General features: G+C 38.6%; 1 protein-coding gene across 12 annotated transcripts in view; it reads left to right on the forward strand.

Annotated features, from left to right (window-relative positions):
* Positions 1-318: 318 nt before the first annotated feature.
* Positions 319-26941, forward strand: part of GPHN (gephyrin) — a 276493-nt gene continuing 249870 nt past the window's right edge. For 4 of the 12 annotated variants that reach the window (XM_063289769.1, XM_063289768.1, XM_063289770.1 and 1 more), the window contains exon 1: positions 321-495. In XM_063289769.1, the coding sequence (XP_063145839.1) occupies positions 432-495 (64 nt within the window). In that variant the 5' untranslated portion in view covers positions 321-431. Of the gene's footprint in view, positions 496-1590; positions 1680-26941 lie in introns of those variants that run through there. The other 8 variants (XM_063289767.1, XM_063289773.1, XM_063289772.1 and 5 more) reach the window with 3 other exon arrangements.

Consider the following 26941-nt stretch of genomic DNA (forward strand, 5'->3'; position numbering starts at 1 on the left):
GCAGGACCTCCCCAGCAATTCTCATAACCCAATCGGATCTAAGGAGAAGAGCAGAAGCAGAATAAAACAAACCAGTACCTAAGCAGTTTTCAGCATTCGATTGCTCTTGACTGAACGCAGCGCTTAAGGAATCCTCTTTTCGCTAAAATCTCGCCCGCGTTGTGTTTGGCTCCTCCTTGGACGGCTCTGGTTCGTCTGACCTTTCTAGGCTCCGCCTTTCTCCAATTCCTGGCCCGCCCCCTCAGTGCAGTTCGGCCTAACCGCGCGCGCCCCCAGGACCGCCTCTTTCGAGACTGGCTCCACCCCTCCTCGCTTGCTCCACCTCGCCCGTTTTCCCACTCCCCTCCTCCCCCTTCCTCGCTCTCGCGCTCCTTCTCCCCCCAACTCCCCCCACCCGCCTCCCTGTCAGTGCGGTGGCTGCGCTGGGAAACATGGCGTCGGAGGGGATGATTTTAACGAACCACGACCACCAAATCCGCGTCGGGGTTCTCACAGGTAACGAACCGCGACCGGGAAGCGGGGCAGAGGTGGCCAGGGGTCGGGGCTCTCCGCCAGGCCGTTCCATGCTGGGTGTCCCCGCCGCGGGCGCCGCGCCGCCGACGCTGCTGCCACCTTTCTCCTCCGTGGCCCCGCCGTCACTGCACCGGGACCCCGAGCGCCGCTTGTCTGCTCCTTTCTCCCAGATCCCTCGGAGCTCGGGCTGGGCTCGCAGCGTCGTGCCGTCGCCGGCTGAGGTGAACAACGGGCAGCGCGGGGAAAGCTGCCTTGCGGGCGACCGTAGCGGTGGTGGGATTGGGCGCTGCTCTTGTTGCCGCATGCGGGCGGGAGGCTGTTCAGTGCCGCAGCCTCGAGTTCGCCGCTCCCGCTGGGGACTGGCCCGTAAATAACCCGGGGGAGAGAGGGGAGGAGGAGGGTGGCCCCGGAGATGCCGGCTTTGACTCGGGCGCGAAGGGACAATCGGGGGGCTCCGGAAAAGTACCTGGCTGGACGGACCGGAGCGGGAGGCGTGATCCGTTCCTCGTTCCGAGCCCGGGAGGATTCCGAGATCGGCATCCCGATCCTGGCGGAGGGGAGCGGAGAGGGAACCGCTGCACCTGGGCCGCTTTCAGTGGAGGCACTTCGGAGAATCTGTCCTTCCGTTCTTCCCACTCCGGGGGAAAGCCGCGAGCGATTGAAGCGTGGAGAGAGGAAGGATTGTGGGGGAAGGGACGATCGCGAGCCTTGGGTGGAAGCCCTCGGCAACCTGCCCGTGGTGGGCCCACGTTCCCAGCTACGCTGCTGGGAGGGACAGGGAGAAACAGCAGCCGCTGCTCCTTGTAGCCTCCTCCACCTTTCCTCCCTCAAGCCTGCAGCGGAGTAACCAGGAACAGTTACTGACGCCTCCACATTCCCTTTAGGTGGCACGGCAGTTGGGATTGGGCCCAGTGTGCTCAGTCCTTCCAGCTGCACCACCTGGAGGAAGATACAAATGAGTGGAAGGAACAGCCAATTCAAGGAACACCTGCCCAAGCTGGGAGAAAGTAGCTGAGAAGGCTACAACGAGCTGCTGCCTTATCCTCTCCCCAAGCAATATGGTAGAAATAGCTGATAACATCTCCTCAGAGATAGCATGTGAGCAAGTCTGTAAGTGGCTGCTTCTTACCAGTGTTCCTTGCCTGGGCGATTCAACAGAAGAGATGGTAATAAAGAACATTTCCTTTTGTATCTGTTATACTTGTACTGGACTGGATAATAGTTGGGGCTGAGCCTAACTGGTCCCTTAGGAGAGGAAGGATGAGTGAGGAGAGACTGTACAGTAACTGTTCCTTCTCATTGTTGCTTCTTGGGTTACTTCCCAGCCCATTCAAGGAGCAGTCATATCTGTTCCTTTGCTTGCCCCTCTGGGCAATGGTTTTGTCTGCCAGCCACAAGGAAAAGGCTGATAAATATCTTTGAACTACCATTTGTTTGCTTACTTTGGTAGGAGAAGGTAAGCAGAGATGAGGAGGAATGCTTCTAGTAGGGGTACCCTTCAGCAGGAGGGGTTGGGAGTGGAGGTGTTCTTCAGTTGCTGAAATATTGCTGGTTGCCTGTTGATGCTGATTTTAGATGGCAGACCTGCCTTTGCTTGGCTAAGAAGATAGCGAATCTCTGTGGTGAGTTATAGAACAAAGCTTTTACTTTTCCTTCTCTTTTCCATTTTGGGGTGTTTTGACTTTTGAGTGGTAAGCTAAAGGGCTCAGTTATTAAATAAATTAAATTGGAGATGTGGAATTCTTTTCCTGAAGAGAATTGTTTCTTCTGCACTTCAAACACATTTTCCCAAACTGGACAATGAGACTTGAATTTTTTTTACTGAAAAGTGAGAGATGATAAAATAGTTGAGTGAAAGATAAAATAGCTGAAGGAGAGAAATTGGAAATGTATTTATTTAGCCTAGGTATTAAACCATAATGACTCTCTTAAAAAGAGTGTTTTGTGTTGGTGTATTGCATGCTTGGCTGTCCCAGATTTTGAGGAAGTCTATGGTCTGTCTATGAATGGCTAATTGGAACCTTCCTGAGCCTGAATGTGACAGGGGGAAATCCCTGTGCCTGATGATGCACTGTTCTCTTTCCTTAGTACTGAAACTACCAGTTTCTGATATTCATCGGTATTGTTCAGTAGCTGCTAATAAAATGTAATCGTTAGGGTAGTTTTTTTCTTCCTTTTTCTTTACTACAGTAGAATGTAGAATATAAAACTATGAAAGCTGCTGATGGGAAAGAAACATATACCATAAACAGCTGCCTGTATGCATAGACATAAGTATGGCAGAGAGAAATTGTCAAGAAACAAAAATCAAATTTCTAGATTTTTTTTTTCTATATACACTTTTCCACCTATGTCTTTGGAGGCAAGTTTATTTACAGAAACTATATAGACATATTGGAGAAGAGAAGATAAATGTGAAATCTTTATTGTACATATTTCAAATTTCATTTTTGGAGCTTAGGATTACTTATTCATTCATTAGATTTATATCCTGCCTTTCATACAGAAGCTCAAGGCATCATACAGAGCACTCCCTCCAACCACTTTTCCTGACAACAACCCTGTGAGATAAATTGGAGGGACAGAGATTGACTGGCCCAAAGTCACCCAGGGAGGTTCCATGTCTGAGGATAGACTAGAACCTGGGTCTTCCTAGTACCAGTCTGATTCCTTAAGCCAGTGTTTCCCAACCTTGGCAACTTCCAAGTGTGTGGATTTCAACTCCCAGAATTCTCATAAATGGCCATGCTGGCAGTAGAATTTTGAGATTTGAAAGCCACACACCTGTAAATTGCCAAGTTTAGGAAATGTTGCCTTAATCGCTATACCACACTACCTTCCTCTGCTAGTTTAATAGTTAATGTTTTTTTATATGACTTTTGAGACTAAAGAAAGAATAATTGGTTCTTTTATAGCAAGTCTTAAATGTATTTTATATACATTATCTCCGGTAATATCAAGGTACAGCTGGATAATTGCAAATGTCACTGATCTTACAATATTATAGGTATACTGAGATTTTGACAATGATAATTTCAAATAAGAGAATAGTGTTTAGTATTGTTTCTTGCTCAGTAGAGTAATCTGACAAGGTCATAATTTTGTAGCCAAATACACTGCAAATTCTCAAGTTGCATTTTTCAAATTATTGATATCAATGTAGTAATTGATTATATATATTTTTGTCAGTGTTTTCTTAACCTCCATTTCTGTATTAGGTACTGAGTAGAAGGAATTTAGCCTTAGATCCTGAAAAGTGGGGCACATGAAGTTCAGAATTCTAGATTTAGCTTTATCAGGCTCTCCATTGTGGGGTGGTTTGTTTGTTTGTTTGCCACTTTTGTGGTAATAGGGTACAGTAACAAAAAAGTATAATTTAATTTCATTTTTACAGAGCATAGAAGAATAAATTGCTTTCCTGTAGAGGAAAATAGACAGCATTATTTCCTGAAATAATTCATGATAGGAGTTCCTTTTATAAATTTTACACCTATATTATTAATAATATTTGACAGGCCCATTTCACAAATATTAAGAACTCCCATTGGCAAACATATTTTTCTGTTAAGATAAAATGTCTATTTATCATTTAATAATAACACTCAGTCTTACCTTAAGTGTAGAATGTAAACTATGACTCTTGAGTATTTAGTTTTAATCTACTTTTCAAAGAACAGGGTGTATTAACCTGTATATTCCAAGCTTATTAGTTTGTCATTATGCTGCAAAATTTCTTAAATGATTATAACTAAGAAATGTTGGGCTCAGCATGTGGCAGCATTAAGCTAGCCTTGGATGAGTTCATCCAGGGTTGGCTAAGTGCTGCCATAATACATGTAGATTTATATCATGACCTCCTTCATTAAGACTGCTGTATTTGGGCTGCAACATTTATAGCTTTTCCTCAAAAGGGAGTTGTTCCATTCCCTTGCCCATTTTAAGTGCTTAAAGTGCTAATTCTACAGTATGTATAATGATGTTCTGTGTTTTTGAATTCTGCAGTACTGGATTGATTGAAGAAATGTAGCATTATAATTTAAAAATATAAAATTCCATGAGTTTTCAATAGTATTGTAGTATATTTTATTAAGATAGTATTCTCATTTCTGGGTTGAGCACCTGCTATTCCTCAACATAAATAAAGTGAGGCAAAATCACTTTAATGAGGTCTTTATGTGTCTAGGCATGTGTCATAAAGATGATGTTAAAACACAAATATGATAAAGGGAAGGTGCATACTCAGATACCCAAATTATCATGTAATAACTAAATATGTATATTCTGTCTTTAATAAGTTTTCAAGCATTTTCTTTCTTTTTTAAATAAGAGTACAGTCCCTTTAAATAACTTGTGTGTTAGCAATTTACATGTAGCAAATTGACAATTTGAATCCTTCTTCATAGCAATTATTTATTGCACTCAAAGCTACTAGTTATATACAGAGAATGCTTATGGCATTTGGCCATTTTCTGCATAGTCTACAAAACTCGTCCTCCCTCCCCCATTTCATGCTCTGTAGTTGATTAGGCTCTCCCCTTCCTATAGTGTAAATGTGTAGTGCTGGGAAGAGAGAGAGAGTTGACTAATTTGTGTTGTCCTCAGCTGTTTCAGCATCAGTCTGCTGTTCACCCTCCTTCCCAACTGATTAGCTGATTGATGCTATCTGTATGTCAATGGGTAGGAGATAAGACTCTGTATGTTTATGTGTGTGCATGTCTGTATCTGAGAGGAAATGAGATTCCCCCTCCCCCCATTTGCAGGAGAAACTACACCAAAACATGACTATTAAAGGTATTGTGTCCTGTTAACTGTGAGATCAGTAATAGTATGACATTGTTTAATAAAGATTATTTAGCTGAAACTGAGAACCTTTATGTCTTAAGCACTCAAGTTTCTTATGAAAGGCTGTTCTGTGCTGTACATATTTTAATATGCAGTTTCCAAAAGTTGATTGTCAGCAGTAAAAAACAGTGTCTTTTAAAAGTACTGTATTGCTGAGTCAAACAACTTGATGGGAGAATGATAAGTTTGATGGTATAAAAAGATTTGATAATTGTTTATAAATACTAATTCAGTTAGACAGACAGAAATTTTATTTTGGTCATTGACCAATAAAAATACATTCAGTGAAAGGAACAAAGCAAAGTTAACCCCTGACATCAATAACTGTTGGCAACCATTTGTGGAACCATTATGTAGCTTGCACATAATGTAGCAGAATTTTGCTACTTTTAAAGAGATAGATTTATCCTGGTTGTCTAACAAATAATGCAAATAAAAATTACTGGAGTGCCCTGGAAATTTAAGTAAAATGGGGTAATCAACTGATGGTGAATGTCCCTGTAGAACTGGCAATACAAACGAATATGGGCTGTGGTTTCTGTGGCACCCATGTCACAGGGGCAATATTAGGTTTCATAAGGGGTTTTCCTGTATCTCCGTCCCAAAACAGCTGTGAGGAGAACATTAAATCGAGCTAAAGATAAGGCTCTCTTGAATTTAGGAACTGTAATATGATATAAATATGAAGCTGGTTTAGGTGCTAAAATTTGGTTCTTTACAATTATAAGAAAAAGCTATTTCTGTTTGGCCTTCTATATCTAAGATCCTTTGCTTTAATATTGATCTAGCCTGATCTAACCCTAAATTTAAGGTGGCATCACTGGAAAAGCCATAGTGGCTTGGTTTCTTTTGGATAGCTGTTTCCTAAGAAGATTAGAAGTTGCCTGCCAATATTAGATTGGTCAGTCCACTAGGATTATGGTGTAATTTTTTTGAAATAGTTGATAATGTTTGTTTAAATGGTTATGAGTATATATCTCAGTAAAATTTGCTTTATTTGCAAATTCATAAATGGAATAAAGAAGTTAAATCAGCTGACTTTCTTAATTTCTATACGATGTGAGTAATTGGTATAAGCTTGGTTTCTAAGTCACTTGCTAGTTTATGCAAGGGACTCTTATCTAATATGAGCTTCCTGTTGTAGAAGTAATATTTGTCTGTTCCTCCTGCACCTTCCAACACTACCTTCCTTGATGCTTTAGGCTCTTCACTATTCTAGAAGGGAAAAGGTATAGGCAAAATCATCTCATTTCTTTTTTGTCAGTGGGATTTCTTGTGAACATTGTTCCATTCACAGGAAGCTGATATTCTCTAGTAGGGGTTCAAAATATATCTAATCCATTTCAGAAATCAGTAATAGAACTCAATAAGGTTGCATTTTGTCAGTATTGCACACGGGGAAGGAGGCAAAAGCATATTGGAAATGATTTGCTTAAGGCTGCGTAGTCACTTCATAACTGAATTGAAGTATAAACCAGTGACTTATTAAGTAAGTAAGTAAGTAAGGCAATAAACAGTACGTCCATTGGCAAAATAATAGTGTGACATTTGGTGGGAGATTTTTCTGGCCAAAGTCCCTTTGATAATATTACTCTGAGAAGCACTACTACTTTCAAATAAGTACCTGTTTGCTTTTCTACATATATGTGATACAATTTTCTGTGATTTATTGGCTCATGATGGTAAATAAGATGTTACTCTTCACTAATTGTTATACTACTGATGAGAAATAGCTATAGATTTTTGTAATGTTTGTTTCATATGAGGGTTGAATAGTGCCTCCAATGTTGTAACTTGGCAACAGATGGCAGTACTGATGCACCAGAAGCTCTGATTTGTTCTTTAGCATCTACACTTTCATTTCAGTTGGTGGGGAATTGCTGTGAGAAAAGGTTGTATTGCTGTTGTTCATGAAATGGAGGCCTGCATTGAGTACACATCACTGTGCTTTAAGCAGTGCACTATGATTGATTTTTTGACAGCTGAAGGAATCCCTCCATTTGAAATTCACTGCCAAATGCAGGTTGTTTATGGTGATGACTGTTGACATGAGTACTGTGCATTGCCAAGCCAAAAAAATATCAGAGAAAAGCTGATTTGTGTGATCAAGAATGGGTGAATGAGCTATGATAGCAACCAACTAATATCACATAAGAAAGAGTGATGAATTGGTTAAGGACAGGTGGCAGGTTACTCAAAGAGAAATTGCTATCAAGCTTGGCATTTCACAAGAACGTGTAGGTCACTTTATTGATGTTGTTCTATATCAGGAGGTTTGTGCACCATGGGTTCCTTGCATCCTAATGACAGAGATAGAGGATTCAGGACTGAAATTTATCATCAGTTGTTATCATTGAGAACGAAGATAAAAGAAACAGCAAGGTGACCGCTGACCAAACATGGATTTATCATTATGAGGAAGCATCATTCCATGGAATATCATTACAAAGCTTCATCTGAAATAAAAAAATTAAAACCCAGGTTTTGCCAGGAAAACTTGTGGTTGCACTTTTTTGGGATGCAAGTAGTATTATTTACATGGAGTTCCTTGAACCTGGCACCACTATCAACAAGAATGTTACACTGCAACACTCAAAACCTTGAAACAACAATCAAGCAGAGTTCAGAAGCACAAGAAGGAAGTTTTGTTGCAGCATGATAACACTAAGCCTCCCATCACGCAAGCCACCCAAGAGTCAGTTGTGAAGTTGGATCTCACCATCTTACCTCATCTGCCATACCGTCCAGATTTGGTGCCATGTGACTTCCATCTTTTCCCAAGGTTGAAAGAATATTTTTGTGGGCATCTGTTTGACTCACGAGGTGGAATTAGATAGTCCTGTCAGGACCTGGTTGAAGAGACAATGTGGAGTACTTTTGTGATAGCTTTAAGAAATTTGTTCATCATTGACAGAAATGTATAAGGAATGGTAATGATTATGTGAAGTAAATACAGGTAGCAAAAGAGCTCATTGCATTACATTGGAATATTTTCCTATTCCATTTATTAAAATATCCTTATTTAAACTAAATTTATAGCAGTGGAAGCATCACTTCTTATTCAACCCACGTGTTTGAATAGGAAACCTGGCATACATATCATTGATGCCAAAGGGAAGAAACAAGACTCACTAGTGCTACAGAGATTTATAGGATTAATATAATTTGAGGGCAAATTTGAATCAGGAGTTGTGTTAAGACTCATTAAAAACAAAAACATTTCATTCTGAATGTGTACGGAGAATGAACAAACATGAAATGCAGTTTTGCCTTTAAGAATGACTAAAAGTTTTGAATATGAAATGTGCTTATGCTTCGATTAATTTTGAATTTGAAATCAGTTGTTTCAACCTTACTGGAAGTATGCCAATGCTGTTCCAGAATTATTTCACCCTCACAACAGTGCTATTTTGAGTTTAAAAGGTTCAGAAACACTTCTCATAAAGTAACACCTGATCTGAACTCTGAACAGAGCATTTTGCTAATTTCCTGCTTTAAATAGGCTGGAACAGAGAAGGAGGTAAATTTACAAGTAGTTGTGAGGGACCAGGGAGGCGAAAGGCATGGGTGGAATGACCTGGATGCTTGATGTGATGCTCAGCTGCCTGCAGAACCTAAAGCATATTGTGATGTTATGTAGTTTTTTTAGTTTGAAGGAAATTTATATCAGTTTACTGCATGTATTCTTGCATATACTTACCGTATATTTTATTTGTGTACTTGTACTCTAGGTGATGGATGATATGCCAGAAATTGCAGTTTAATCCAGACAATAGGCTGGCTCCTGTTCTGGCAACCTAGACAAAACAGCAGATGTTTACAGTGGCCAAGGGTTTAATTGACTTATTTATTTGTGAGTACTCAGGGCAACTAACGAAGTACAACAAAAATAAAATAATAAACATAAATTAATATTACTAAAATCAATAGAAAAATAAATTAACAATTAGAAGCTTTGTGGAAGAGACGTCTCTCTACATGTTTTCTAAGCCATGAGAGTGTGGGAGCCAAATGCAATTTCTGAGAGAAATTCCATAGCTGGAGAGCAGTGCAGGAGTTGGCCTGCATAAGCAAAGAAGGCAGGCTTTTGACAATGGGCTTTTCTGCAGTTCTTGCTGTCTGGACAGTTCTGAACCAGGAGAGGTGATCCATTAGATCTGTGATAGAATGTTAGATAAGGTTAGAGCCAATACGTTAAATTATGACTAGAAATGATCCCTCAACTTTGCACTGGTTAGCAGTATTTTTATATATATATAAAAAATGCATAGGTATTTTAGACTTGATTGGGAAGTGGTAGTTTAGAACACATGAAAGTGTGATTTATTAAAGCAGGCACAACTCCTTCAATGAGTTATAATAGGTGCTGTGTTCACCCTCCCTTATGTTCCAATGTAATTTTTCCCAATCTTAGTGTAAAGCACATTGCAGCAGATTTGCACAGATATAAACTAGTTCATTTTGTTTTTATCAAATATTATTAGTCATGAAATAATAATGCAAATTGTTCCATAAGGTGTCCTACATACATAAAGTAAGGAAGGGTCTGTATGTCGGTTGAGTTTCTCTCAACTTTGTATTTTTCCAATTTTGAATTCATTTCATTCCATTCCATTGTTGCATATGTTTGAACCTTTTTTATTATCCATATTTTTTAACAAGCAGGATATTTAAAATATTTTTGTAAATTATAAGTAGATTTAATATGATTTTTGTATGTATTTTAAAATATTGTCAGAGGGTAAGTCAGGATAGGAGCTGATACAGACACACACGGACAGCACTTAAATGAGGGAGTTTATTCTAAACACTAAGATAATTATACTAATATAGTAGTGTGAGCTAATATATACAAGTGAAAATATAATTTCAAAACCTAGTAAGTACAGAACAGTACACACAAACACACACACACTCTTTAATTCACAACCTCTAAACTGTCTTTCCCTTATTTTCGCTTGTGCTGTATTTTGGCTTCTTTTTTCCTTCCTTATCCAATGGCTGATAATAGAATGCCTGCGAGTTCTCCTGGCCATCTTGCTGCCAAACAAAGCCTTTAACTCCTGCAGTTCCACTGTTCGCTATCTGAAACTCTTCAAACATGACACAGTTCTCCTGGTCTCTCCATGTGTTCACAAGCTGCTCCAGGGTTTTCTTCCCAGTCTTCCTTCTTGTCTCAGGGTCAGAATCTCTGGACTTGCAGGCTCCACCCCTCATTTACCAGGTGACGTCCTCTCCAGCAGCATGTCCTACAGTACCTGCTATAACAAAAAAACCCTTTCTCTACTTTTCCTGACTGTTTTTTTATCCTATATCCAGGACATATACTGCTAATACCTTCCAGCATTCTCCTTTCTTTGCCTATGTGCTTGTGGTCTAGCACTGGGTCATCTGCCTTCCTTTAAAAAAGAAAAGAAAAGATGACCTTGGCACAGACCCAACCACTTTCCTTCAGCCAGGCGCTTCAACCTGCCACAAGGATATATGGAATTTTTTCTGTGTTTTCATTATTTGGAATACTATATCACAAATTTTGAAATGTGGAATTAACCAATGTATAGTTCATATTATTGTTTGGGGAAAACTTGGCAAAAATAGGACCTGGAAGAAAGTTTTGCTTATTGTTTGTACGTAGTAATTCTGTGGCATCACACTGATAGCAGTAATGTTCTCCCACTCTCCTTTGATCCTTCAGCTGATTTTTTTTTTCTTTTCCTTCTCCCAGTGTTGCAAAATTTAATACTGTTATAAGAAGAAGAAAAAATGCAAATTGTGTGGCTGGTCAGAAATGTGTGACAGGAAATTTGGATCTTCCTGGCTCCCTGAAATGTTCGCAAACCAGCATGTAACCCATTTCAACTAGTTTTAAATTCCCTCTAAAAATTGCAGGGGGGATGTCTTTCTCATTTTTGTTCTGCCAGCAAGAGCTCAGCAGGCTGTTGGGTTTTTCAGAGGCCTCTGGGAAGGAAGACAGGGCTAAATAGGAAAGCAGCTCTGTCTATTTTCTTCCGCTTGCGGTTCTCTCGATCTGATTTAGCACTTCCTAGTTACTTGTTGAAAGCCTAAAACTGTGGGATTGAGTTAAAATAATCCAATATTTGGTATCATAATGAGCCTGAAGTAGTTTTTTGGGTCAAGTGTTTAAGAAAGAATTAACTACACAAAATAACATGTAAAGTATCACCAATAAAGTGTGTGTGTGTGTGTGTGTGTGTAGTCTATTAATTTGCATATGTAAACTCGTAAATCAATATTTTATTTAATTAAACTGAACAGAAAGCTAATGCTTCATTTTGGAAGAAAAGGCTTTCTGATTATTATTTATTTATCTATCATATTTTTATCACCGCCCATTTCCCCGACATGGGGGACCCTGGGCGGTTCACAGTAAAAACAATTTAAAATTCAATAAAATCATAAATAATATAATTATTATATTATTAATAAAACAATAAAAACAATTTAAAATTCAGTAAAATCATAAATAATGAATTACTGCATAATATGTCAAAAAACAAACCCCGCAAAGTTGATGAATTTAAAGGATTAATAAATATTCAAGTGACAGGAGGTTTCCTACTTTCAAAAATACTTTGATCGGTACCAAGGGACTTCTTCTTGACCTGCTTTTACATCTAGATGCTTTTCTGTTTGCCTGAAACACGCATTAAAGATATCCTTGAAGGTTGCCAAAGTGAATTAAAACCATTGGCCATTAGACCATGCTGTTGAACCTGGTAGATAAGAGTGTGCTGTAACAAAAATGTGTAAATAATCAAATATGAAGCTTTGAGTTTAAGAAATTTTTAAAAGGCAAGCTATATTATAAAAGTGAACTGATGTTATATTTGGAAAATATTTTAACACTTTTGTACAAAGAAATGAGCTTTGATTTCAAAAATCACAAGCAATAGCTTCAAAATATGGATAACTAAAAATGATAGACCATATAAAACTAAAGTATGTTGTGAGAATATTGTTATAATTTATTCAAGATTCATATTTAAAAATTAATATTTTATGTGTAAGTAGGCTTCAGAGACTAAGTGTACTTTTAAAACACAATCTTAATTTAAATTAATCTAAATGGTGCATCAGAAGAGCTTATTTCTGTCTGAGATATGTATAGATAGATTTAATAATGATGTATAATAATAAGGAATTGTTTTTCGTATTTGAGATTTTCTGCATTGAATTGTATGAAGAGCAGCAGCAAGCAAGCTAGAGGGAAAATATTGTTAGGTTGAATTAGAAGGGACACAGTAAGACTGGCATGTTTACATAATATTATTAGAGATTGCAAAAGTGATTAATGTGGGAACAGAACATTCCAGAGATGTTTCAGAATATTCCATGCTGACCCTCCTCTCAGACCGTACTGTTCTGGGGACTGTTTGGTTTGCAGAAGTAAATCCTCCAAACCAGAACCTCAGTAATTGAGGCAGTTCAGTAGGTTCTGAAGGTAAATCATATATTGAAGTACTTCCAGTTTAGAGGATTTACTTCTGGAAATGCTCCTGGAATGACTTGGCCTGGGAAGAGGATCAGCATGGACTGGAGGGAAAGAGGGTACTCCAGAGTTTTCTGCAATGCTTGGTTCCTGAATCAACAAATATTGCATGTCCTTAATTCACACACAGCATCCTTAGCCTAAGAAGTATTTTGCAGAAAAGAGAGTAAAAATAATAAGCCATAGAAATTAATGACATAAAATAAAAATAAAGAAAGGAAATATAGCTAATTCTTAATTTGCAACTACTATTCAATACATTCTCAATGAGGGCTAGGAAAACAAAAATCAGGTGCAAAGCATCTGAGATCAGACAGGTTTGTTACCATAACAGTGCACAGATGCCTGTTGCATCTCCTGCAGAGAAACTGAGAGCTCTTAATCTGTTGAGGGGGGGGGGGAACATATATACATACATATACATACACATACATACATACACACACAGATGCATACATCAATTTATGTAGCTGCCCATCTTGCAATTGCTACTCTGGAGAGCAAACACAAGATTGAAAAACCAATAGAATAAGTATAAATAGTAATGGACAACAATAACACATTAGTAGCACAATGGTATAGTGCAATATGTTTGTGTGTGAGAGAGAGTGGTTTATAGTTGGCAATTGCTCATTTTCTACTTTGATTATGGCTTTTGTGTCTATAATAAAACTAGCACATCAAAGAGCTGTGTGCTTGAATCTCAACCTTCTAGTCTTCCAGTCTGGGTGAAGCCTGACATTCTCCATCTCTCTCTTCTCCTTTCCTCTCCACCATCTATTTCTCTTACTTACCAAGTTGCAATCTTCCAAATGCCATGGTTATCACTAGAGGAACTTATAATTGTTGACCTCCTCATGGCTTTGGTTATTTCAGTTATTTTGTTTAGTAAGATTGAGACTTTCACATACTTTTTTAGTAAGATCAAGAAGATGTATAGTCCAGTAGGTTACCAATCTTAGTTGTAATGTACCACATACAACATTTCCTAATATTCTCCATTTCCACATTTCCACATTCTCCATTTCCTATGCAGAGTGCTAGTCGTTTTGTCCTGTATGCCACAAGTGCAACCAAAGTCAAGTTTTAACCCAAACCTACTCAACTCTGTTCTGTGCAAACTAGTATTGCTAATCTAGAGATTATAGTGCCTGGCAAGTCAACATCCTGCTGCTCAGATCCCACCAACTAAGAGTATAAGATACACTGACGTGTTTGATTTCTGCAACAAAATAACTGTACATTCTGAACAGTGCTCCTATTCCAAGCACATTTTTCCTGAAGTAAGGACCATTGATTTTTATAATGTTAACTTTTAAAATAAGATTGTTTAGAACTGCAGCCTTATTTAAGGTTTATGATTCAATTATAATTGACTAAGTCTTATTTTTAGACCAGTGAATAATGGAAAATCTATTTTTTATGCTCTGCAGAACTGTAATGGTGAACAAGTTTATCACCTGTTTCATTCTATTACTTTGAGCTGTAGTCCAACAGGCAGACATTCAAGAAACATACAGCTTTTGCTGGGATGGAATGCTATAGTTTCGCCATTACAAAAGAAGGAAGATTAATTAAATACTGATCTGCTTTCACTGTCAAAGTTCTGTTTTTAATCTGCCTGTTCCAAAGTTTAGCTTGACATGAAAGTCATGTTCCAATTTTATCTGTGTGGACTTCAGAGAAGGAGAATCTTTGGGCTTCTCAACATCTTCACAAAAAATCAGAAGCACTGTTCCTAGTTAGCAAATATATGAAGACTTCCCTATAAGGGCCAGGAATTAGCTTTTTCCAAATGAAAACTGAGATTGTAAAGAAGTTGACTTATGGAACTGAAATATCTCCTATATAATTAATTATTCTAGGGTGTTGAATATTACAGAAATTAAGCTTTGGGTAACAACAGAGCAAAAATGAAATGTTAAGCTTAATTTTACTTTAATTTTCAGGAATAGTATGTATTTAAATAGTTTGGCATAATCAAAAGTGATCAAGCTGAAATCGACAAGTATTATTGTATTGGTCCTAGAAATTAATTTACAGGTTGGTTTATGTCATGAGTACTGATGGTGAGCAGGAGGGGGCCCCTGTCCAGAGGGGAAAACGCATGCGTAGTACTGAGGAGTTGAGCAGCCATTCAAAGAGACACAGATCAGACCCGCCTTAACTTTGGGGTTTATCTATCTGGGTTTTTCCCATGCTTCTTCAGTTTGTTAGGATTTTCTGTCTAATGTAGCAATAATAAAGCACTAGAGACCTATTCCTTGTCTCAGCGTGGTTCCTGACTGTTAGGACAGTTTATCTATATATGACTGTGACAAGAATTTGATCCAATGTTAGTTTTTTTTACCCTGATTGTTCTTACCTTTAATGCTTACCTAACTTCTGACTTCTATTTTCTCTTTGGATTCAAGTGGTTTCAACTTATGGCATGTTTCTGTTACTCATTCTGTGAATTGATACTTGCAAACTAACTGGGTTTTAATGTTGCTGAATCATTTGAAATATGTTAATTATTCCTGTATTGCTACTCCTTTGATTTTATTGCCAGATTATGAAACCCATTTAAATATGGTTTTATAAATTGCCATAATGAGTTAGATAAGAATGTGTGTCTTCTTTTCTTTTCCATTCTCACTTTTTTCAAACAAAAGCTTTGGACAGTTTGGACTAAAGATTCAACATTTTACTTCTCTTGAAATCTATAGGTCCAGTTTTCCTGAAATGTGAATATTCAGATTTCTCACTTTTCTAATCTTTCAAGTACTAATATTCCTAGTTCTGTTTCAAATTATCCTCACGCAGAACAAAAACTTCAAGTTATTTCTCTAAGCCAGACAAAAACCACAATACAAAACAAAAAGTATTTAAAAATGGAGGGAAACTCCAAACCACAACAAATCCCAATATCCCCTCTCCCCCCACCCCAAAAAGGAATTAATATGTAAGAGTTTTTAACAGCAAATTACACCTGGTCCACATAGTATAATATTGATCAGTCTTTCAATTTTGTTGATGAAAGACTAATTCAAAGAATGGGAGTGAACACATTTCTTCCATCCAAGATATTACGATGGAATGGTGATTTCTTTCCAATCACAAAGAACTATCTTTTTTCCTACACTCCAAGTAAGAGAATTTAAAAGCTTTTCATTTTTTATATGTAGTTCAATGACATATTAACATTGTTAAATCTTACTACGTTCCCCTAAATCATATTAACACTATTGTGAATATTAGCCGAAAACAAGACAACTGTTAGTCATGTTCAAATCATAATATGTCAAATCTATTAAGGCTAATGAAGCTCTTACAATTATCATTTTATTATTGAATCAACAAATTCTCTAAAGACTTGTGATTTTTAAGTAGTGGGAGAGGTCCATATGACATAAACAAAGGAAAAATCTTGGTATATAGTTTCATTTTTCTTATAACAAAGGCTAACTAAGTTCAGTAAGCTTTGGTTATAATTAAACTGATTATCTGTGTGATGTTTGCTAAATGAATAAATTAGAGCAGTTCTAGTTTTCTTTGTACGGCAAGAACATCTCAGGACATATGGGCTGTGAAGAAACTGAAATTTCAGTAAAATCACAATGTGTTTTACTTAAATTATATATGTCTTAATATATGCTATAACTTAGTCATGAAGAGTGAAAGTATTGTAAGGTTTGCATTTTATAAATAAGCAGCCTAGCTAAGAGAGAGCTACAGATCTTTCAAATATGGAATGAATATAAGTGGAGTGATTTACATGTGGTCCTTAAAAGGACCAAACTTTTGAATAGTACCTGATACGAAGCTATTACAGAAGGCAGTATGCACCAGATAAGTATAGAAGAAAATATAAATGCCCTACTTCGGTGCTTTCCCTCTATATAATTGTTAAGATTTGCAAAAGAAGTACTGAAGTGTTTTTAAAAAGCAAGTCAACTCTATTATACTACTACTTTATAGAAGCAGAGAGATACTGGATCCAACCTGATTATTTTGAGAAACTGTCTCATCTTATTACCAGCACAAGAAAAAAAATATTTGAGTACATAATTTTTAATGTCATTTAGAACACTTTAACTTGGTAAGAATTCAAAATGACTAAGAATTATGCTGACTCAGATTTACCAACTATACCTTGAGAGCTGTTTAATTTACCATTACACTGTATTGTATACTAGATACTTTGTTTATTCATTATTAAATAAGAAGCCAAAATATTTTAATTGAAACTCACTTCTAGAAACAGAAGCAAAATCAAATTTAGATTCTTAGCTTCTCTAAGACAGTGGATCTTTTGCATCACTAAGTCTAAATTATATCTATAAATGCTGCTCTGAGCAAGTCTTAACATATCCTTGTTAGCCTTCCTCTTTCCAGCTGTTTAGCTGAAGAAAATAAATTACAATTTTATAGAAATCAATGCTGTAATATGATAATTTCTCTCCATCTGCACAAACATTGTGCATTGCTGGTTTAGAACAATCATAAAACAAGGCAATGCTATATATTTTTAAGATGACATCAGGAATTCCAAGTGTCTTTTTTCATAACTTACCACTATAGAAAGCATACATAAGTCTACAAGGGACTAAGCTTAAAGAACACAAAAGTATATGCAGTGTGATGGAAAAATGGAGATAATATGAAACAGTTAAAATTTGAGCTGCACATTTTCTAATTTGTTACTACTTATTCTTACTGAATCTCACTGTTTGCTCATGAATTAACTCTAAGATGCAATACTTTAAAAATGAAATTTGTAAATTATGCAAAATGTTTCTTGGGTAAGAAAATTAAAATAGGTAATATTTTAGGTTTTGAGAACTTAATGTGTCAGTGGAGAGACAGGGACTTAAATTATCTACATGCCATTTTCATTTGTTTTATTATTTACAAGAGTATGTTAAGTCATACATCGAAAGTAAAGTGTCTGCTTTATGGACTATGGAATAAAGAATAAAGATAGATGTCATTTACTTTTTTTTATAAGAATTTTATTAGATTTAAGACAAAGATAAAATCTACAAAACTAAAAAATACAAAAAGAAAAAAAACTAAAAAAGTGAAAACACAAGAGAATTTTTTTTTTTAAATTACAAGAAGAGGTGACTTCTGACTTTTAATAGCAAGGATATACAACAAATTTTCCATACTCAATCCCTTACTCTGTATTAAACCAAAATCACATTATTTCTATAAATAATTCCATTGTCACATTATAAAAATCACTAAATAAAGTTGCTCCATCCCCTTATATTAAAAGAAAAAGAAGATATATCTATATCTATATATGTCTTTTAAAGATAGATAGATAGATAGATAGATATTCATATTCCCCAGACTTCTATTACCGCTCATCTCCCCCAAGAAAGGGGGACTCTGGGCAGTTTACAATAAAACCAGAAGTAAAATCATAAAATATAAATTACTATAAATAAACCAATAAATAAGAATAAGATAAATACCAAACCCAAGGGGCAACATTCTTATTTGGTGGAAAAGATCTGTCGTGCTAGCCACCCCCAAGATGAACTATTACCTCTCCCACCCCAAACAAGGCGGCAGAACCAGGTTTTCAAGTTCTTCTGGAAGGCCAGGAGTGAGGGGGCCTGCCTTACCTCCAGGGGCAGAATGTTCCACAGGGCGGGTGCCACTGCAGAGAAGGCATGCCTCCTGGACCCCGCCAGGTGGAATTCCCTAACCGGTGGGATTCGCAGCATGCCCTCTCTGCATGACCGGCTAGGGCGTGTCGATGTTAAGGGGATGAGACGGTCCCTCAGGTAACCTGGTCCCATACCATGTAGGGCTTTAAAGGTCATAACCAACACCTTGAATTGGACCCGGAAGCAAACTGGTATCCAGTGCAGCTCGCGAAGCAAAGCTGTTATATGTGCCAATCTTGGGGCACCAAAAATAGCCCACACGGCCACATTCTGGACCAGCTGAAGCTTCCGGATATTCTTCAAGGGTAGCCCCATGTAGAGTGCATTGCAGTAGTCTATATGGGAGATAACAAGGGCATGAGTGACTGTCTGAAGGGCCTCCCGATCCAGGAAAGGGCGTGACTGGTGCACAACACGATGCTGTGCAAAGGCCCTTCCGGCCACGGCTACCACCTGCTCTTCAAGCAGGAGCCGTGAGTCCATGAGGACCCCCAAGTTACGCACCGGGTCTGTCTGAGGCAGTGCAACCCCATCCAGAACCAAAGATGACAAAGTCCTGGATATGGCAGAGCCCTTAACCCATAGCCACTCTGTCTTACCAGGGTTCAGCCGAAGCCTGTTGTTCCTCATCCAGACCCCTACAGCCCCCAGGCACCTGGAAAGGACAGCTACGGCATCACTTACCTCACCTGGGATGGAGATATACAATTGAGTATCGTCAGCATACTGATGATACCTCATCCCATGGTGACGGATGATCTCACCCAGCAGTTTCATGTAGATGTTGTATAGGAGAGGAGAGAGAACCGATCCCTGCAGCATCCCACAAAGGAGGGGTCGAGGGTCAGATCTCTCATTCCCTGTGCTCGCTTTGGCAGCACATATACTAAAATTGGAACGATATGGATCTCTCACTCCCTATCACCACCAATTGGGACCGGCCCTGGAGGAAGGTGAACCACACTGCCCACCCCCAACTCCCTGAGCTGACCCAAAAGGATACCATGGTCAATGGTGTCAAAAGCTGCTGAGAGGTCAAGAAGAGCAAGGATGGATGCATTACCCACATCCCGTTCCCGCCAAAGATCATCCATAAGTGCGACCAATGCCATTTCCGTCCCATATCCGGGCCTGAAACCTGACTGAAAGGAGTCCAGATAATCCGTTTCCTCCAGAACCCTCTGAAGTTGTAATGCCACCACTTTCTTAACCACCTTCCCCAGAAAGGGGAAGTGGGAGACTGGACGAAAATTATCCAGTACAGTAGGGTCCAGCAATGGCTTCTTGAGGAGGGGTTGTACCAGCGCCTCCTTAAAGGCAGTTGGAAACACCCCCTCCCTCAAGGATGTATTGACCATCGCCTGGACCCAGCCACATGTCACTTCCAGAGCTGCCTTCACCATCCAGGAGGGACATGGGTCCTAATATCCTAATCAACTTCCCCCAAAGATAACATTTATTTATTTATTTCCTTCCTACTACTATTCTATACATTTCTGACTGCTATAATAAAAATCAAACTAAAAAGCATATAAATTGCCTGCCACTATAATTAATAATACAACAATTATAATAATCTTAATCACATTAAGCCTAAAATGAAGCATCTATTATTATACCTTATTAATCTTAATCCAAATCATTAAAGATGAATGGTCAAACCAGCCCTAGAAACAGTCCAGGTAAATATTCTTAAGCCCTTACCCCACTTCAAAATAAACCAAAGCATTTACATATCCCCACAATACACATAGAGCATTTTTCATAAATCAGACAGCCCAACTGCCCCTGTAAGAACTCTGACTTCTCAACAGAAAGTCTCCCATACATAATAACCCCTTCTTTTCCATAACACTCCATCAACAATTCAATTTCACCTATGGTTTGCAATTCGATCTGTCCCTTTAATTTCTTCAACTTGACTATCCGATCTTCATCCAGCGTTTCAACAGAAGCCCTGATCTTACTATTAGAATAAACATTTCTGTTGTTGTTAAGCTCTTCAGTTTCTTCCATGACATCCCCAACCAGATGACAAATTTTAGACCACATATTTTCCACAATGTCCTGAATGCCTTGCATAAAAACTTGACAGGAATCAGAAAGGATCTGTTTAAAGTCATGATGAAAATCTGAGCAAGTGTGCTTGAAATCCTCCATGTCTCATGCAGTAGATTATGGCACCCCTTAGGTACTTAACCAGCGAAAGTGGAAGATAATAGAAAAATTCTGAAATGTGTTTACAGAAGTGAACATATTATAACAAGCAGTTCCCCAGGGAAAGTAGCAACAGAAAGATGAAAGTTCAAAATAGCAGATTCAATGTGTAGGAAAATGCTAAAATCTTCAAATTTAGTACAAAAACAATAACAGGGAGATGATTACGTACTCTCAATCTTCCTTAATATTTGGATGGAAAGCAAAATCCAAAACTTAAAAAGAATTTTTTAAAAAGAAATTAATCACAAAAACAACAATAAGCACCAAGACAGTGTGTTTCTCCTTGCTGTAGAAAGCCTCTCTTAGGGTACATAAACTTGAAATAAAAATAAATTGGGTGATTTAGAAATGGGGTGGCTGGTCTTAATGTCCCTTTAAGGCTACAGCATGGCTGCACTTACCAGCCGATCGTGAACGCCATTTGCGATTTTCTGGCTGCAAGCAGCCTTCCCAAGGACAGATGGGGTAATTCCGAGTGTTTTTCTCTCTGCAGAAAAAATGCTCCTGGGCTTCAGGAAAAACCTACCTGAGCCCGAAAATGGACGCATTGTCAGTTCTGCTTGTGGAGCCCACGAGCACAGCTGTTCAGACCGCCACGTTCCCACCAGAAGCCGTAGATGTCATTTACTTGTATCAGTCTCAACTTATTTCACAGCAAATTGGGACACTTTGGAGGGTACCAATACTTTTGGCCATGTCTGTATTATACATAAGTAGTATATAATATAAATGGTGAGCAATCAGAAAAGGGTTTCAAAACAACCTTCCATTGATTTTTAAGGGCTTATGAGGTAGATCATAAAGGGAGGTTATGTAAAATGCATTTATATGTTTGTCTGAGGAGTGGGTGTTTTCCCTTTTCTGGTTAAACAACTAATTTAAAAGAAAACACCCTAGTTTATCTCAACTCTTAAGCTGGAATTCAGGAATCCAAGTATATTCTTATAAGGGCCTTTCATGCATGTGTGGTGGCATTCCTATATAGCTTACAAAATACTGCACTGCAGGATCTCCAATATTTGCCTGACAACATTTATGAGAAGCCTGCCTCCGGAAAGACTTTGGGGGCAATTTTTTTTTAAAAAAAATATTTCTACTAATCAGATTAACATTTCAGGCAGGTGGTTATTCTGTCTCTGTTTGAAGACCTGCAGTGAAGAGGAACATACCATTTCATGAAGCAACCTGTTCCCCTGATTGACAGTTCTTACCATCAGGAAATTCTTCCTGATATCTAACTTAAATCTTCACTGTAATTTCAATCCACTGGTTCTGATCCTTCCATCTGGTCAATAAGAAATGTGATCTGTTCCTCCTCTGTACAAGTTTTTAATCACATTCAAAAGCCATTTCTGGGACAGTCACAAACAAACAGCCTGGTACTAGATCAGTCCATCACCAAAACAAGTGATAAGATGCTTTGTCTTCTCACTGTCTCCTGTTACCAATTGAGCCCTTTCTCCTCACAACAGACTCTCAGCTCTTGCTCTTTCCTTTGGTTTCTGATATACTTAAAAAGCCTTTTTGTTATTTTGGACACTCCTTATAAGCCTCATTTCATTCTGTGTTTCAGCCCTACAGTTTCTGGCAACTGTCTCATGTCCTTCATTGCTTATGTCTGTCCTTCCATTATTATCTTATAATATGCACCTTTTATTTTTTAGCATTTTTAGAAAGCTCTCTGTATATTCACATTGGTCCCTTCAGACATCCCCATTTTTTTTTCTAATTGGAATTGTCTACATTTAGAATTTTATTTTGCAGGATTTCTCATTCATCCTGGACATTTTCAGGATTTAAAGTAATTTGATCTGACAGATCATTGAAGTTCATCAACATCCACTCCTCAGAAATCCAGTGTACAGGTTTGAGTCTTCTCTATTCCTCCTCCCCTTGATAACACAAACTCAAGATAACACTTTTTCTTAGGGTGCTCAACCCTTTCATGTCTTCAGTCAATTCCTTCCTGTTGGTAAAAGTTAGATCCTGGATAGCAGACCTTTCTTCCTTCTAATAAATGAAGTTGTCAGCAAGAGAGAACATGAATTTGTTGGACCTCTAACATCTAACCAGGTTAGATTTTCAGATGAGTCAGGACAGTTGAAATCTCCCATTATTACTGTTGTGTGCCACTTCGTGTGTTTGGTCATCTGACTCAGAAAGGACTCGTCCATACGTTCTGCCAGTCTTGGCTGTCTATAATAAATTCCTGTGATGTTAGCACTTTTGTTTTTCTCTCCTTTTATTCTCATCCAAATAGTCTCAATAGGATTTCCATGTTCTGATTTGTGAATTTATCTACATGTATGTTTTCTATATGTACAACACTCCTTGTTTTCTCTTGAGTCTATCCCTTTTGAAAAATTGTAGCATTTCATGGCTATGTTCCAGTGTGTGTAATCCTGTCAAATTTCAGTGACACCTGTAACATCATAATTGTCCTCCTGTATTAGGATTTCAAGTTCTCCTTGTTTGCTTCCCATACTCTGCGCATTGATACAGCAACATAAGAGATTGTGAATGGTGCCATCTGCTAGTTTTGTTGTTGTTGCTTCCTGCCAATCTCTAAGACTCTCCCCCATACTTGTGCTTCTGCCTTTGTCACTTGCATTGTTAGCTCTAGTCTTTGGTGGTATGTTCAGTTGTGGTCTTTTGCCACCTTCCTGTTTTGCTCTAGTTAAGTACTTTGTGATAAGATTGGCAACTTGCCTGCTCATCCTTCCCCATCTTGATATAGTAAAGACTCTTTCCAGGAGTCTTTCATGTAGGTAACACTCCATGGTTGAGGAACCCAAACCTTTCTTGGAAGCTCATCTGCAGGATCCTTTTCTGTCTTCCTATGTTATGATTCTCAGCTGGAAGGATTAACATAAATCCTATCTGCATTCCCAAGTTCTTCACTTTCTTGCCAGGATCTCTTTGGAAATCTGTCCCTTCTGGCAGTGTCATTTGTCCCCACATGAAGTAGTAGGAAGGAATAATTATTGATGAGTTTGAAGGGCTTTGGCAGCTTGTCTGTTGTAATCTGGATTCAGGGACCTGGAAGACAAGACAATGCCTGCAACCTCATATCAGGTCTGCACACTGAGCCTTTGGTTCCTCTAAACAGGAAATCACTCACCATCACAACATACCTGAACAAAATGGTTCAGGGGTTTCTTTAACCCATGGGGGGCAAGTGCCTTCTTCTTTATTCCAGGAAGTCAGATTTGGTAGGGTTTGCTCAGGTGGCTGATACCATTTGCTGAGCTCCATCGGCAATAAGTACTTACTGACCTATTGCTTCTCTGGGTCACATTCTTCCATTTCTTTGTGTTTTCTGGTATTTATTTTCCCTCTCTGCCTCTTCTAGGGAGCGTCATCTGTCTTGACTAGGAACTTTTTACCTTCTCTAGTGTGTTGCTCTTTTATCTTTTCCTCCAGCAAGGTCACAAGCTTGCACTTCCAGCAGATGTTTGGCTTCTTTTCAAGCAGGAAGAGAATAATCACACATGCTTTGAAGATCAGCACAAAACTTCCTTTGCTGACCATGTTATTCAGTCTCCCTATACCCTCCCACTCCCAAACTCCTAAATTGTGATGTTTGTTCTTTGTCTGCCTGCTGTTGTGATGATCTCGCAGAATCTGCTTATCTACTTTATTTTTACTAAACGGTGCAATCATAGATGAAACTTTATATTATATATATGGCCTGTATTTTCATAATATTGGAGCATTGGCTATAGATAGTTCTTGGCCACAATTGGGACCAGCAACTCCGTCGCTAAGTGGAAAATCATGTGATTGTGACAGTGTTTACGATTTTACTTCAGCTTTCCTTTTTCCCCACTCCCCCGTCCTTTGGAATGCTCACTCCAGCACTAGGATAATTAGCAAGAATAATTAATGTTTGTATTTACGTTCATTGGAGAGGCAAACAGCCCATGCTAGCCCATGCCATTCCTTTCAATGTGTATTCACCATTGTATGCCTGCTTACTCTCTTGTAATCCCTTCCTCTCCAATCTCTCCACTCTCCAAGGGGAGGGGGAGAAAAAAATGGGTCAGGCACAGGAGAGATTGCCTAAAGAGATCGCTTGTTTAGGCAATCTCTCTGCTCTGCAAGACGGAGGGAGGAAAAAACCAGGTCAGGCACAGGATAACACATACTAACTGACTGCAATGGTGAAGACATGACAGAGAGAGAGATGCTGCGAAGGTCATAAATGCACACCTTGGTCGCAAGATTATTTTTTCAGCACCATCGTAACTTTGAACCGTCACTGCACGAGGCAGTGTACATTAAATGTATCTCTGCTGTGTTCCTTTACTGTTTAAGGGACTTGCTTCATCATGCTTCCACTGCATTGAAAACTGTAATTATTAACTAGTTCTATGTGTTCTTCTGTATTTGGGAAGTCAAGTTGATGATTCACTACTGGTAATTTTATCACTCTTTAGAAATGACCCAATATTATTCTTCATTCACTATGTGTTTGTTTTTCCTTCCTTGTGTTTTTCCCGCGGGTGCAAGATCCGCTTTTTCGGATCAACTGAATGTTGATCCATTGGTTGCGACAGGAATTGGCTGACCAGCTTGTCACCTGAGCGTGACATTGTGAGCTGAGAGAGAGAGAGTGACTGGCCCAAAGACACTGAGCTGGCTTTCATGTCTAAGGCGGCACTAGAACTCACAGTCTGTCCTAACAAACGGGAACCATGCTGAGATGAGGAATAAGTCTCTAATGTTTTATTACTGCTACAGTAGACAGAAAATCCTAACAAACTGAAGAAGCGTGAGAAAACCCATACAGATAAACCCCAAAAGTCAAGGCGGGTCTGTTCTGTGTGTCTTTGAATGTCTGCTCAATTCCTCGCTACTACGCATGCGTTTTCCCCCCTGGATAGGGGCCCCCTCCTGCTCACCATCAGTGCTCATGACACAGTCTTCTCATTTCTAGCCTGGAGTCTTAACCACTAGACCAAATTGGCTCTTCATTTACTATGTGTACATACTGTATATAAATTATGTGATTTCAAATGCAAGAGATTAATCTTCTACAGTATAGAAGTATAGGGAGGAGGTGGGCTTAAACAGCTATTTGTGGGGGAACATGAATAATCCTCCCCCCTGGCTTACCTATATTCTTTTCAAATATAGCAAACTGTAATGAATTACTATGTTAGCTAAGATAAGACGCACTGCACTGACTCTTGTATATGTTAGTACATTGAAACTGAGGGTGAATGAGTAGCTTGCATGGCACTATAGTACTTGTATACTGAGCCTTTACCTTCTCTCTCTCTCTCTCAACAGACACACACACACAAACACACAATGGGTTTGAGCTCCATGATTCTGCCTATAATTCAATTTTCGTATTTATTTATTTAATTTTTATCCTGCCTTTATTATTTTTATAAATAACTCAAGGCAGTAAACATACTTAATACTCCTTTCCCCTCCTATTTTCCCCACAACAACAACCCTGTGAGGTGAGTTGGGCTGAGAGAGAGGGACTGGCCCAAGGTCACCCAGCCGGCTTTCGTGCCTAAGGCGGGACTGGAACTCACAGCCTCCTGGTTTCTAGCCTGTTGCCTTAACCACTAGACCATACTGGCTCTCATATATACTAAAAAAGAGCTTTATACTGATTTCAGAGTATGGAAGCATTCCATGTATTTTGGCTGCTGAGTTGTGTGACTTGCTGCTATTTAGGGGTTTCTGTGTATTACCGTTTTGCTTGAGATTTGTTGGTGAATACACTGTAGCCATAGCAGGTCAGCTCTTAAGAACATTTTTATTTTCCTTGGAGTGAATGACTGAGTTGAACTAAATCAACAACGTTTTGCATAAAAGCTTCAGAAACAAGGTTGATGGAAGTTTCAAACTGATGATTGGCTTTATCCTGAGATTTTAGCACCATGAAGAAGCTATTGTGGTAATCTACAGTTTATATGCCATATTTTTCTTTCTTCTCAAAGGCACATAAATTACACTTGCAGCAAAATGCAAGCTGTTATATCTACTGAAAGAAAAGGTGAAATGGCTCAAGGAAAAAAGTTATTTTGTTTAATTGGGGAAATAAAAAGTTTTTGTTGCTGTTGAGAAAGGGTATTAGAAGGAGGAAATATGTTGGATAGGAGGAAGATGCAAGTTGATGGAAGAACAGGGCAAACAGAATTGGCACTAAAAGAGTTGTACAGCCAAAACT

This window comes from Candoia aspera, chromosome 1 (genome assembly GCF_035149785.1).
Source record: "Candoia aspera isolate rCanAsp1 chromosome 1, rCanAsp1.hap2, whole genome shotgun sequence".
NCBI classification, from domain to species: domain Eukaryota; kingdom Metazoa; phylum Chordata; class Lepidosauria; order Squamata; family Boidae; genus Candoia; species Candoia aspera.